The 13,661-nt window shown below is 45.1% G+C and overlaps 1 protein-coding gene across 1 annotated transcript in view; it reads left to right on the top strand.

The window, feature by feature from the left end:
- The window catches only part of ACSS1 (acyl-CoA synthetase short chain family member 1), a 128,744-nt gene that overhangs the window by 10,027 nt on the left and 105,056 nt on the right, over window positions 1–13,661 (top strand). Inside the window, exon 2 of the mRNA XM_075596301.1 lies at window positions 8,198–8,294. Coding sequence (XP_075452416.1) covers window positions 8,198–8,294 — 97 coding nt within the window. The remainder of the gene's footprint in view (window positions 1–8,197; window positions 8,295–13,661) is intronic.

The raw sequence follows: 13,661 nt of genomic DNA on the forward strand, positions 1-13,661 counted from the left end.
ACTATGGCCAGGGAAAGCACCCGCTTTCCCTCAGCCTCCGCACGGCTGCACTCTCTATGGACGCAGCCTTACTGTTCTGAGTGCTCACAATGCATATCCACTTTGCTTTTCTAATTAGTATTAGAACCCTTAGGCCACTGCTCAATTTGCAGAGAAGCCATCTTCCCATCGTTCATGAAGATTTCTGCTCCACTCAAATAAATAAAGCCAAAAATCTCCCTGAACAAGGGAAAAACGGCTACACAGCATATTGAACAGGGTGTTAATTATTTTTGCAAAGATTAATTATATGTTATGTGGCCTTTTTAAGGGGACTAACACAGGAGTCTTTCATAGATGAAATTATAATGTATAGAGCTACCTTTTGTTCTGCCAGTATAATTGAAGAAGTCACCTGTGACATGTCAAAAGCTGTGTATACTATAATTAGCCTATGCTTAATGCTCATGTTGGTCCCTAGAATATATCCTAACCTAATCTATACTTCTCCAGGAACAATACAGCGATTTGAAACTTTAGCTACATTTTTGGCAAAGTCACTACATATAGAAATTGATGTGCAGGTGAGAAGACATTAGTGAAACAGTGGCTATGTTGTGTTGTGACGTATTAACTTTCCAAGCCATTTTTCTAAGGAAAGGTTTCAAAAAGGATAAATATACAGTAATAGTGCAGATAACCTTGCAGTATGTACTGTGCTGCTATAAATAGCATTCAATACATGTGTATGCGGAGGGGGCTTGTGTCATCAAGTTCAAACTTGCAATTCACCTTGAAGTCTTTGAAGTGGTGATTAGTTTGTGCCCGTCCGTTTCTCTTCGTAGGATACCTCTAGGGGAAAGGACAACACAAGGACACACACATACACACACACATTATATTACATAACCGCTGGTGTACTAGTATGTATGATTTGCAACGGTCTTGAATGAGTGTATTATCAGTATGTGTTATCCTATGAAGTTATAGGTCAAGATGAATTATAATGTGCCAGACTGGACATTCATGTTGAAATGATAACATTGGGGATTAGCTAGATGTTTCTTATATTATTATTATTTATTATTATAACTAATGTATTATTATTATTATTATTATTAGTGCAATGTCAATGATGAGTGAAGTAGTCAGGTGTGTGCCAGTACAGTTTTTGGGAAATCAAAAGTACTCTAAATATTTCCCACTAATATTATGTACCTGTAGATTTATTCAGAGTGTTAAAACAAACAAACAAACAAACAAATATAGACTGCCCTATTAATAAACAAAAAATTTGCTTGCAGAAGCTGGAGACACCTACTTGATACCGGTACCAAATATTTGAGAAAGTCATTCTGTAGTATCTTCCCTGGTTCTCAGATACCAAATATTAGATGACAAGTTATTCTGCTACCTTATATCTGGGTCATGTTCACAGTAACATGTTACAGAACTCATGACAGAGAGACGTCCACCAAAAGAGTGAAATAAGTTTATATTTTGTGATTCACGTGTTGAATAAAATGAATGCTGCGATTGGAAAACAATTACAAAGCCCCTTTAAATGTTATGTAGCCAGGTCACCTGTTTCCCCCTTCGTCCTCCTAGGGAGCCTCCGTGGCCAGGAGAGATGCCGGGTGCTGCCGGAGGCCAGCGGCAGACCCGACGGCCATCCCAAGGGTAGGGGCCGTTGCAGGGAGCGGTGCGCTGTCTCCGCGAGCGGGCCGGTTGCCGGGGACGCGATCGGGCCGTTGCTAAGGCCGCGGTCGCGTCTCTAAGGTCCCGGCGGCCGGCGAAGAGAGCGCCGCCATTACTCCACCACTCGCGCATGCGCAGTGATCGCGCGAGTGTAGGAGCCAGCCAGGAGGGTCGCGCGAGAGTAGGGATAGACAGGGAGAGGTTGCGGCGGCCATTAGGGGTTAGTGTAGGTGCAGGAAAGGCACGCACGCGGCCCCAATGTTATTGCAGGCGCCCAGGGACTACAATTCCCATAGTGCTTAGCGAGGGAGGCACCAGCTGCCTCATAGGAGCCAATAGGGCTGCAGGATGGTCAGGAGAGCAAGTGGATACATTTGGCGGGCTTGCAGCTACGAGTCAGTCAGAGGAAGGAGCAGTCAAGGGAAGGAGGTAGGGTACAGGAGCGAGGGACTCCCTGTACTAGGCCAGCACCCCCTTGGCCCAATATAGCCCTGAGTCCCCAGTAGTGTGAGTGTTGCCAGGGACAGCCCTCAGGATAGGGAACCTGTCACTTACCTTAGTTGGCAACTGGGGAACAGAAGGGAAGATAGGGACAGCTGGGGGGGGTTTCATAGCGGTAACCAATCCGGGGAGCCATAGCCCAGGGTCCTGTTGTGAATTAGTGGCACGAGACAGCTGGGGGGTTCATAGCGGTAACCAGTCCGGGGAGCCATAGCCCAGGGTCTGTGTTGCGAGTGGCGAGGCGAGGGGGGGGTTCATAGCGGTAACCAATCCGGGGAGCCATTGCCCAGGCCGGCGTTGCGCGTAGTACGAGGCAACTGGGGGGGGTTCATAGCGGTAACCAGTCCGGGGATCCATGGCCCAGGGCCCGTATTATGAGTAGGGTGGGTACAAGACCTACCTATATAGGATAGGCAACCCCGAATGCCCTAGGAGATTGACCCTTAAGCCACTTAAGGATGCTGTGCTATAGGGACGGCCTGTAGTGCAGGGTGTGTCACGTTGCTGTATCGTTAGAGAAGGACTCAGCGGATGCTGCGGTTCCAGTGACGGAGTTCGGACCCACGTTGGGGGGTCCACAGAGAATATCGCCAGGATAGGATCAGACGGATTCATCACGCGTCTGACCCTTTGTGAAGCGTTGCTGATCCGAGCACTGGAGTGCTCGGCAGGTATCTACAGTTCTAAGTGCACCACCGGGCCCTTAGCTTAATAGTGACTGCGCAGTCACCCATTGACTCTCTGCAAGAGTGCGGGACATTGGGTGGGGTTCTTTGGACACTGGGTGGGATCACCTAGTGTTGGGGAATCGTCCTGCGAGACGTCACGGTTAGTGTCTCCTCCTGAGAGGGACACAGGTTATGTTATGAATGTGATGTGTCGTATTACATGTTAGTAAAGTCCTTAGTTATTATACCCCATTGTGTATGTGATCATTGTGTTTGTCCTGCGAGGATCCCCTCCCCCTTCTGGTGGGAGCCATCGCAGGTGGAGGCGCTGCACCTATTGTAAGTGGTTGTCCATAGTATTGTAATTGCCCCAGGTTCCCCGTGGCGGAAGCTCAGCCCTCCTGTGAACCAACAGGTAACGCACCACACACACCGGTAACACTGCCTGTTCTACTCACCCACACTATATATGAGATTGGGTGGGGTGGAATACCCGTTACATTTGGAGGCGCTGCTGAGATAGACCTGGGGTGCCCTGTTCCATTTTTTTTCAAATTGTCCAATTCCCATTTTTCACCATGTGGGCGCTCTCCAGACAGGAGGTCTCCACCTGGGCCTCGAAGCTTAGTGCAACTCCTAACCACATGGTTGCCGTGGGGGCAGTCCCTGCTGGCGTGTCTCTGCTGGACGTTCAGGCGCAGGTTCGGAAGCTCCCTGGCCTGGATCGTACATGGGTCAGAGGACGAAGGTATGATATCACCTGGCAGTGGAGTACTATACTGATGTATGTAGACCATGCCATAAGCGAGGAAGATGGTCCTCAATTCTTGAGTCTGTCCGAGGGTCCGAACGAGGGGTGCCCCTTTATTTACCCTGAATCGGCCGTTCCTGCATGCAACGAGAGCCCTAATGTAGTTAGCAGGACTGTGATCAAAATGGAGGCTCCTGTAGCAAGGGAGGCTAATAGTGAGTCCCACCTAACATGGCGGCTCCCGCCCACTCAAAATGACACACGTGCTTCTGACTGCCAGGCTGCTCAGAAAAGGGTTGCAGAAAACCCTCCGGGATTGGCGGGAAAACCAGAGCCCCGCCCCCGCAATGTGAGTGACTCAGTGCAGAGACAGAGCCACTCAGTGATAGAGCACACCCCTCCTTTACATTCCACCAGGGGGAGTGAGCACAGTGAACAGCCATTAGACCCTTCTATTCACCAGGAGGAGGAGGAGGAGGAAGGCATTGTCGTAGACATGGAATATTTTCTTTCGGAGCAGGAAACCGAGATAGACTGTCAAGGGATACACCCTAATGCGTATGTGGCCTGGAGCGCGCCCGGAGTAGATTCTCTTCTCTTTATGTGCTCCTGCCTGCAAGAAGCCCATGTTCAGGGAGGCCCATGTGTCTCGGTTACCCCTCGACTACAGGACCATCGAGGTGGAAGGAGAAATGGGCATACAGTGTTTTAGCCCCACTTGTGACTGTTCTAGAGAGACATTGACATGGTGGTCTTCCTGTGAGTGTTGCCAGGGACAGCCCTCAGGATAGGGAACCTGTCACTTACTTTAGTTGGCAACTGGGGAACAGAAGGGAAGATAGGGACAACTGGGGGGTTTCATAGCGGTAACCAATCCGGGGAGCCATAGCCCAGGGTCCTGTTGTAAGTTAGTGGCACGAGACAGCTGGGGGGTTTCATAGCGGTAACCAGTCCGGGGAGCCATAGCCCAGGGTCCGTGTTGCGAGTGGCGAGGCGAGGGGGGGGTTCATAGCGGTAACCAATCCGGGGAGCCATTGCCCAGGCCGGCGTTGCGCGTAGTACGAGGCAACTGGGGGGGTTCATAGCGGTTACCAGTCCGGGGATCCATGGCCCAGGGCCCGTATTATGAGTAGGGTGGGTACAAGACCTACCTATATAGGATAGGCAACCCCGAATGCCCTAGGAGATTGACCCTTAAGCCACTTAAGGATGCTGTGCTATAGGGACGGCCTGTAGTGCAGGGTGTGTCACGTTGCTGTATCGTTAGAAAGGGACTCAGCGGATGCTGCGGTTCCAGTGACGGAGTTCGGACCCACGTTGGGGGGTCCACAGAGAATATCGCCAGGATAGGATCAGACGGATTCATCACGCGTCTGACCCTTTGTGAAGCGTTGCTGATCCGAGCACTGGAGTGCTCGGCAGGTATCTACAGTTCTAAGTGCACCACCGGGCCCTTAGCTTAATAGTGACTGCGCAGTCACCCATTGACTCTCTGCAAGAGTGCGGGACATTGGGTGGGGTTCTTTGGACACTGGGTGGGATCACCTAGTGTTGGGGAATCGTCCTGCGAGACGTCACGGTTAGTGTCTCCTCCTGAGAGGGACACAGGTTATGTTATGAATGTGATGTGTCGTATTACATGTTAGTAAAGTCCTTAGTTATTATACCCCATTGTGTATGTGATCATTGTGTTTGTCCTGCGAGGATCCCCTCCCCCTTCTGGTGGGAGCCATCGCAGGTGGAGGCTCTGCACCTATTGTAAGTGGTTGTCCATAGTATTGTAATTGCCCCAGGCCCTCCTGTGAACCAACAGGTAACGCACCACACACACCGGTAACACTGCATGTTCTACTCACCCACACTATATATGAGATTGGGTGGGGTGGAATACCCGTTACAGTTATAATGAAATATTGTGTGGTCACGGGACCATGATACCTGGAATTATTGTTGCCAACACACGATGTGAATGCAAATGAATGTTTTCTGTCTTATTAATGGCTCTATTCTGCCACCTATTTAATTTTTCTGCTAATCACAATAACCCTAATAGTAATTTGTAAAAGGAGCAGAAAATGAGCATCTTATGTTAATGAAGCCCCGGGTTCATCTGTCTCACCAGAAGTATTGGGGTTGAACATTAACAAACAGTGAGCAATATGGGAGGAAATATGGACGTTGTAAATCAACAGGAATGTATCTCAAGGAAACATTATTGGCCATATTTATTAAGCAGTCTTCTACCATAAGACACCTTCTGATGCTGGAAGATGTATTACAGTACTGGAAAGTGTTTTATGGCAGGACTGCTTTGTAAATAAGGCCGTGTCCATGGTCGGCGAGACCGCGCAGAGTAGTGCGCACACGCGGCGCAATCACAATGCCATAAGGGAATGTTCGTGGCTATAGACTGTGTGTGCCAGTGCATTGGGGTGTGCGGTGCGCGGTGCGCGCAGAATCAGATCAATTTGATTCTGCGACGCGACGGACAGGTCACGCGAGCGGTTCACCCAATGAGGGCGGACCAGCTCCGGGATGTCATGGCCACACCCCCGTCGCATCTACCCAGGCCACAAATTGCTGCAGCTGAAACTCGGTGACGTCACGCGCACGGTAGCGAGCGCGTGCTCACCATTTACCCAGCCTAAGACCCTGTATCATTGACACCGCCCAATGTGCTTTACATGAAGTTTGGGATATTTTTAACCTTTTAACTTTTCTTTGATAGAAGTTTAGTTGACTCATACAGCCCTTAGAAATATAAAAAATAGTCCAGCTATAATTTTTATTCTGCTGCAGTAATGCTTATGTGGTGATACAAGGCTATTGAAGTTGATTCAATCTCTCTGAATACTCCAGTTACTGAATGTTATATAGTTTTCCTTTTGACTGGAGCCCAGTAGAAGGCTTCCTAAAAATTCTGCCCTGTTGCATATTCTCATTAGGAGAAACTCGAGGTTAATGTTGGGCACGCAGGTTTTGCCCTTTTAGTAGAGATGGGCAAATCCACCCAAATACGTTTCCCGGATATTTAGCTGATTGTTACCCACAGAATCCGCTTTGTGGTGTAAAATCCACAAACGGATTTGGGCAGTTTCAATCCGAGTGGATTCATCAAATACCTCCATTGGATACATTAAGTGGACGGATTTGTTGAATCCAATCCGCGGATTCAGCAGCCAACGGATTGCTGAATCCCTGGATTCTACAAATCTGTTGACGGCTTGCAGAATCCACAGAGTGTATTGGTAATAATAATAATAATTAAAAATCCGCAAAACATGAATCACCCCTTTTAACATTGATCCGCTGGAATCCACAGACCAAAGTAACCGGCCGATCCACTGCAGATCCAAAGTCGCATTGGTCCATGATGCAGACAAAGAGCCCAACGTTTTGGTCACCATTGAGAAAGGTCAACCTGGGGACCGAAATGTCGGGCTTTTTGTCTGCATCATGGAACAATAAATTACACTTTTCTTCAGTTGCTGTGTTGTGCTTGTATATTGGATTACTTCAGTGATTTGTTCCTGTGTGTATGTATGTGTATACATACATACATACATACATACATGCATACATATATAGTGATTTATAAAGCCAGGCGATTTGCCAATGCAAAAATGAGACTCTGCTACATTTCTGGCATGGTTACACTCCAGCATTTGCGTCAAGCAAAACCCAACAATGTGTTGGGAAAAATTAAGTGATATGGGTTGCTGTTTGTTATGCAAATATGGTACAATATCTTTCACTTGTCTTTTATTCTACAGCTTGTTCAATGCCTTCCATGGTAACTGAGAAAAAGATAGCACCATTCATTACATGTAACCACCTCACAATAGGGTGGCCACCTTTCCGTCCCAGGACTGCAGTTACAGTACATAGTATGCAAATTAACTACTTCTCTGCCAGAAGAAGAAACATATTGCTTGCTAGGCCCCCCTGACAAGCTAAAGTGTTAATCATATCTGTGAAAAAGGGATGTTTGGACGTTCTAGGGTGCATGGGCTATATAATCATGAAGAAGAGAAGAGAATAAAATATAAACAATTGCACTTAATATGGATATGGTGATTACAAGTTGTATAATTAGATACACTTAGCTCAGTGCAAATGTTCCTCTCTGGGATGGTGAAATTATGTGGTCTATCCTCTTGCAGTCTTCAAATGATGGAGAACTGCATCTTAGTAAAAAAAAAGTGCAGAAGAACAATATGGCATAATAACACTTTTAATATAACAGTAATAAAAATGAGATTTACAACTCACAAACATTTCTTGGTGTATGAGCAGTTGAATACAATGGTTTCCAGCACACTGTCTGAGAGTCCTCCAGCCGGATAGTGCCGGATAGTTGCAGTTGAAAAGATCCCTCCTAAGAGGCCCTCCGCTTACACATCCCCCCCTGTTAATCATATCTATTCATTGTCTATGAACGTGTCAGATACTACTGTACACAGACCACTTTGATGGTTGCCTTATATACTAGTTACACATTTATTTATATACAGTATTTATATTCTCCCTCGCCACGTTGTGAGAAATCCTTTGCATGCCTCACATACTAACAAATTCTATGTTGGTTTTTCTTGTACAGTGAATTGCCTCGATAAGCATGTCCATCAATGTCCCGAAAGAGTCGCTTTAATCTGGGAAAGGGATGAACCGGGGACCCAAGTGAACATCACATACAGGTAGGTCGCAAAAATATCCTGCTAGATTGCATTACCAAACATGACAATATTTTAGACTTCCCCTCTGATCTGGGAAAATAAATTAGGGAGATCTTTCCGTCGTCTACCGTCATCCATATCAGCCAAAAAATATAAAGACAAAAACTATTTTTTAAGCCAATTCAAAGTTTATTTTGGTCAAGTGATCAACAATGGGCAAGGTTGCCAATTTAACATTTTATCGACTGTAAATTAAAGTAGGGATCTGTGTTGAACCAAGGGTGGTGTGGCCCCTTAGCTCCGGAGGGCCCCTGGTCCATAGATATGGGTATATAAACTGACCTACATGAATAGTAAACAAAATAGTAAATATCATGGGAGCAAGGGGGTACATGGAGCTTGAACTACCTTGGCTCAGCTCCAGCAGGAGTCCCTGTTGCACAATCTACATGGGATAGGAGAAATAGCCGCCCTCTTCTTTCAAAAGATCCTTAGATCATCCACCTGCATGCACCTGAGGAAGGGTTAACGTTGTGCTATCATTTGTCTCACCGATTTTTCAATACATGATCTTAGGATCTTTTGAAAGAAGAGTGCAGCTATTTCTACTGTGATTATACGGTGGCGGATGGGGAATCCCGCTACGGAGAAGCTACGCACCTCAAAATGATCTTCAAATATAGAAGAAAAAGAGAGAAAATCATTTTAGGTGGGCGCACTCCTGTGTGAATCCCTTTGGTATTTATTAATACTTTGGTATGTATTACCACAATGATGCCAGTAGAGATACAAATGCAATATGTATCAAGACTAAATAGAGTTTCACGTGAGAGGGAGAACTTCAACTCGTAACCATGATATTATCAATTGGTAGGTATACATATATATATATATACACACACACACACACACACACACACACACACACACACACACACACACACACACACACACACACACACACACACACACACACACACACACACACACACACACACACACACAATCCATTAATACCAGTAACGGTCAAATGGATATCTGGTTAACCAGACTGGGTGTGGTGTATAATAGACCTCTACGGAGTGAAAAAATAGCCTGATCTCCAGGTGTCAAGCTGTGTTGGCATATAGATATTTCTATAAATATGGTTTCTATATAATGTGAATTAAAAATATTTTAATACATAAAAGTAAATTGCACTCAAATGATAAAATAAATAAAATGAGGGTTGCAGGAAACTGCGTGCGGCTGCATCAATAAATCAAATGAAGTTTGCCAGTGGAATAATATTACTGCCTAGTAGCCAATACTGAAATATAAAGTAGCTAATAGCTGTACTTAAAAGATTTCAAGATACTCAGGCTCAGTCTATTGGTGATTGTGCTTTGTCACTAGACATTCAAAGGCTGATTGCCTAATTTGTCAATAAGCTTATACCTGTATTTTAAATTACTCCTTTCGCATAGTATTAGTTCGCTGATAATATCATGGTTACGAGTTGAAGTTCTCCCCCTCTCACGTGTGACTCAATTTAGTCTTGATACATACTGTATAGGATTTGTACCTCTACTGGCATCATTATGGTAATACATACCAAAGTGTTAATAAATACCAAAGGGATTCACGCAGGAGTGCGCCCACCTAGAAGGATTGTCTCTCTTTTTCTTCTATATTTGTTGGTTCTCTAAGGCTTCCTAGGAAGCATTAATCCTGGGGTAGCACCCTATCAGTTTAGAGCGAGTGTTCAGAATCTATTGTTGCTTTTCAAAATAATCTTACAAGAAACCTATCCAGAGGAAAAACAGGAGTGCCGGGCACGTGCCTTTCTTCTATTTTTTTACTACAATTCACACATTTGAGCAACCACTACTAAACTGTTGTTCTCTGTGCTCCCTTGCTCTCCCTTTGCTCAGTTCTCCCTTTTTCTTCCTTTGCTCAGCGCTCCCTTGTTCTCCCTTTGCTCAACAATTCACATATTGTCGTTCTGAACTGCCTTTGCCCTGTTCATTTTGAGGCAAAACCAAGAGACAATCTGTGCTAAAAGGTATCTAAACTTTCTTTATTGCTGTATACTCTATACTTGTCCTGTGGGTGGGCTCTGAGCATGGCAATTACACACTATCAGACAATCGTTATCTTCCAGTGTCTGGGCACATGTGGGGAATGCTGGATGGCCTTGTCAGATTTCTTTCTTAAGTGTCATGTTACGGTTCATTTGTTTTTACTGCATGAAAATCCTGGTATGTCAAATCTCCAGTGCATTGAAGCACAGACGTTTGTCTTTACTCTGCTTCGTTTTCTTTGGATCTGCTTCAAATGTTTCAGTACTTCTTATTTGCTCTCTGGATAAAGCAATGTCACTGAAGGGAAGCAAGTTATGTAAAGACGCGTCACGGTAACCTTCAAACGCTGATTATAATATCTAAATAGGGTCATTAAATACCAGCATGATTGAGCGAAGCACATGGTGTGAGTTGCATTTATCAGTCATTGGTTCTTAATCAATATGCGGTGAAGCTGCTCCCCAGCTCTGCAGAATGTTTCTATCTATCTATCCTTATACTTCAGCTAATACTGCAACTGCATTAACACTGTTATATTCCTCTATCATTATATGGCAGGTTTGGGGTTAATATATTCCAGCATTTTTATGGCAATATACTTAATATATTTCAATTATTATGTTAATTGTCTTTTCACAGTACACATGAAGGAAAGACCAGTGAGATTTCAAAAGCTCAACACGCTATAATTTCAAGTGTACTGTGTACCGACAGTTCACATGAACAAGAGACGCTATAATTTCAGCTATGTAGAATGATCGATCATGTTGGTCAATTAAAAAGTATCATACCCTACACCAAATCTACACTGCTCCAGGAACAATACGGCTACTAGAACATTAGACTAGTATACTAATCATAATCACCATAGCACTATGTTCTTTATTATTTGCGTTGATTTCCAAAGCAGTCAAACGTGTCTTTCCACTCAGGGCTATTGACAAAACAATGCAAACTTTATATTATCTAAAGCAACTGGCATGCTTTGCATCTGATTGAAACCCATATGTTTTGGCTCAAATACAGTGAAACTAAATGACATTAAAGTATCAGATGTTGATTCATGAAGACATTTTCTCTCGGTGTCCCTCCTGCTCCTTTACTTTGTGAATTTTCCTTGCAAATACCTTCAGTGCTGTAGACAGGGTGCTCAACTCAAGCCCCCCGCCCCCCCAACAGGCCAAGTTTTCAGGATATTCCAGCTACAGCACAGGTGGCTAAATCAGAGCCTCAGTCAAAGACTGAGCCACCTATGCTGAAGCAGGGGCCGATTGAGCCCCCTGTGCGGAAGATGAGATATCCTGAAAACCTGATCTGTTGGGGGGAGGACTGGATATGAGCCCTACTGCTGTATACAGTCCTGGGAACCTCCAGATTCTTCTCTACAGCCTTCCTAGTGCAGTGAACATTTTGTAATGCACATCTGTGGCCAGAAACATCTACAGACAAAATACCAACAAGAGAATAAAAGTTAAATGGAGCAGACAACTATTAGCTTATTTAACAGAAAGCTCACCCTGAGCATACATATTTGTTTAAAAAAAGGCATGGTGCTTCATCAGGCGTTTGCCTTGCAGGTCAAATGCATTCTGCTCTATTTCCCAGGGGCGCAGTGTAGAATTGAGAGAATGAGGAGCAAGAACGAGCCATTGAGCATGAGCAGACTTGCTCCTTTCTCTTGCTAAAGATTAATGTACAGTACTGTATTACAACTGACATGATGTTACCTGATTTGCACCTTCGCAAGGGCTGTGCCTCTTACACGGGTACTTTAAGGTGTTTAGTAAACATGTTGGAACTGCCAGTCAGCAACTCTTGCCAGTGATTTGGGATTATCATGTGTCTTGCTAGATTGCATTAGAAATTCATAATCAGGATTGTTCTATAGTTTCTAGTTCATTTAGGTTACTTATTCTGTTTCTAGTTTCTTCATGCAGTTCTACAGTTGTAGTGGAGGTAGAGGACACCAGATGCTTTTTGTACATTCATGGGACTAACATGAAGATTGTAATACAGGAATCTATCTGTGATGGCATATACAAATTTTATATTTTGAAAACATATATGTAGGATTGATTTAAATTAAATCCGACTGCAAGACTCGGGCCGCATCATTAGAGGTGCGGAAGGAAAAAATAAAGTAGCCTATGGCCTAACTGACTTGCATATTAACTATAACCTATGTGAAATCGTAAAAATATGTAAATGATACGGGTATCTCTCCCCCCCCCCCCTTCCCATCCTCTCTCCTCCCCATCCCATCTCTCTCTCTCTTCCCCATACCCTCTCTCTCTCTCTTCCCCATCACATATCACCCCATCTTTCTACTTATCCCCCCTCATCCATCTCTCTCTTCTCTGAAGAGCCTGCTTCTAGAACATATGGTGGAGCTATACATACACTCTGTGCTACCTATGGTGACATCACTGGTCAAAAGACAAACAGTGGAGGTGTGAAACCCGAGTGAGCACACCCAGTTAACCCATTAAGGCAGCTAGCCCCTTATCTTAACTAGTAGTCCCCAAAGAGGGAGCTACATATAAGTAGAGTTAGAGAAATCCATTTAAAGTGCCAAAGATATAAGAAAGAGGAAGGTATAGTCTTGTGTGTCAGAAGAAGAAGACATGGAGAGCTCGGTATAATCAGACACAATAAATAAAATTGCTATAAAATTTACCCTTAGGCCTCAGGCATGGTCAACGCTTAGGCGCGCTTACGCTCGGCAGTGAGCCCCTGCAGCCGCAATGAGAGCGGCTTTAGCAGGGGCTCGTGCACGCTTCCGCAAGCGTGCGAAAGCGTAGGTCTTACCAAATTTTTCGTTTTTCGCGCTCACGGGAGCGGAGGGACGATCACATGAGTGGTTCGCACAATGAGGGCGAACCAGCTCCGTGACGTCCCTGGCCCGCCCCCCGACACGCCCCCGGACGGCGCGCGAACTAAGGCCAGGGAAAGCACCCGCTTTGCCTAAGCGCGCCTCCGCACGGCTGCAGTCACCATGGACTCAGCCTTACAGAGGTATTTCACACATTCCTCTCTAAGGGGAGATTCAGTAACTTGGCAGCTAACGCTGGATTGGGGTGTGTTCACATGTATAGAAAGTAAGTTAATCTCCCCGTGAGTGCTAATCAATTAAGGTCATTTTGATCACTTTTGACCTTGTGTTGTGGGGGAGTGATTATAGGAAGATTCTTGAGATGCACCTATTATAAAGATGATGTCTAAAACTCTGGGTGTGTCAGAATTCCCCACCAAGTCTAATGTGGTGTAAACTCCTCTAACCAAGAATACGCCTCAAATGTAAGACATTACTGTGTTTGACTATTTT

The sequence above is a fragment of the Ascaphus truei genome, chromosome 4, assembly GCF_040206685.1.
Source record: "Ascaphus truei isolate aAscTru1 chromosome 4, aAscTru1.hap1, whole genome shotgun sequence".
In the NCBI taxonomy this organism is placed as follows: Eukaryota; Metazoa; Chordata; class Amphibia; order Anura; family Ascaphidae; genus Ascaphus; species Ascaphus truei.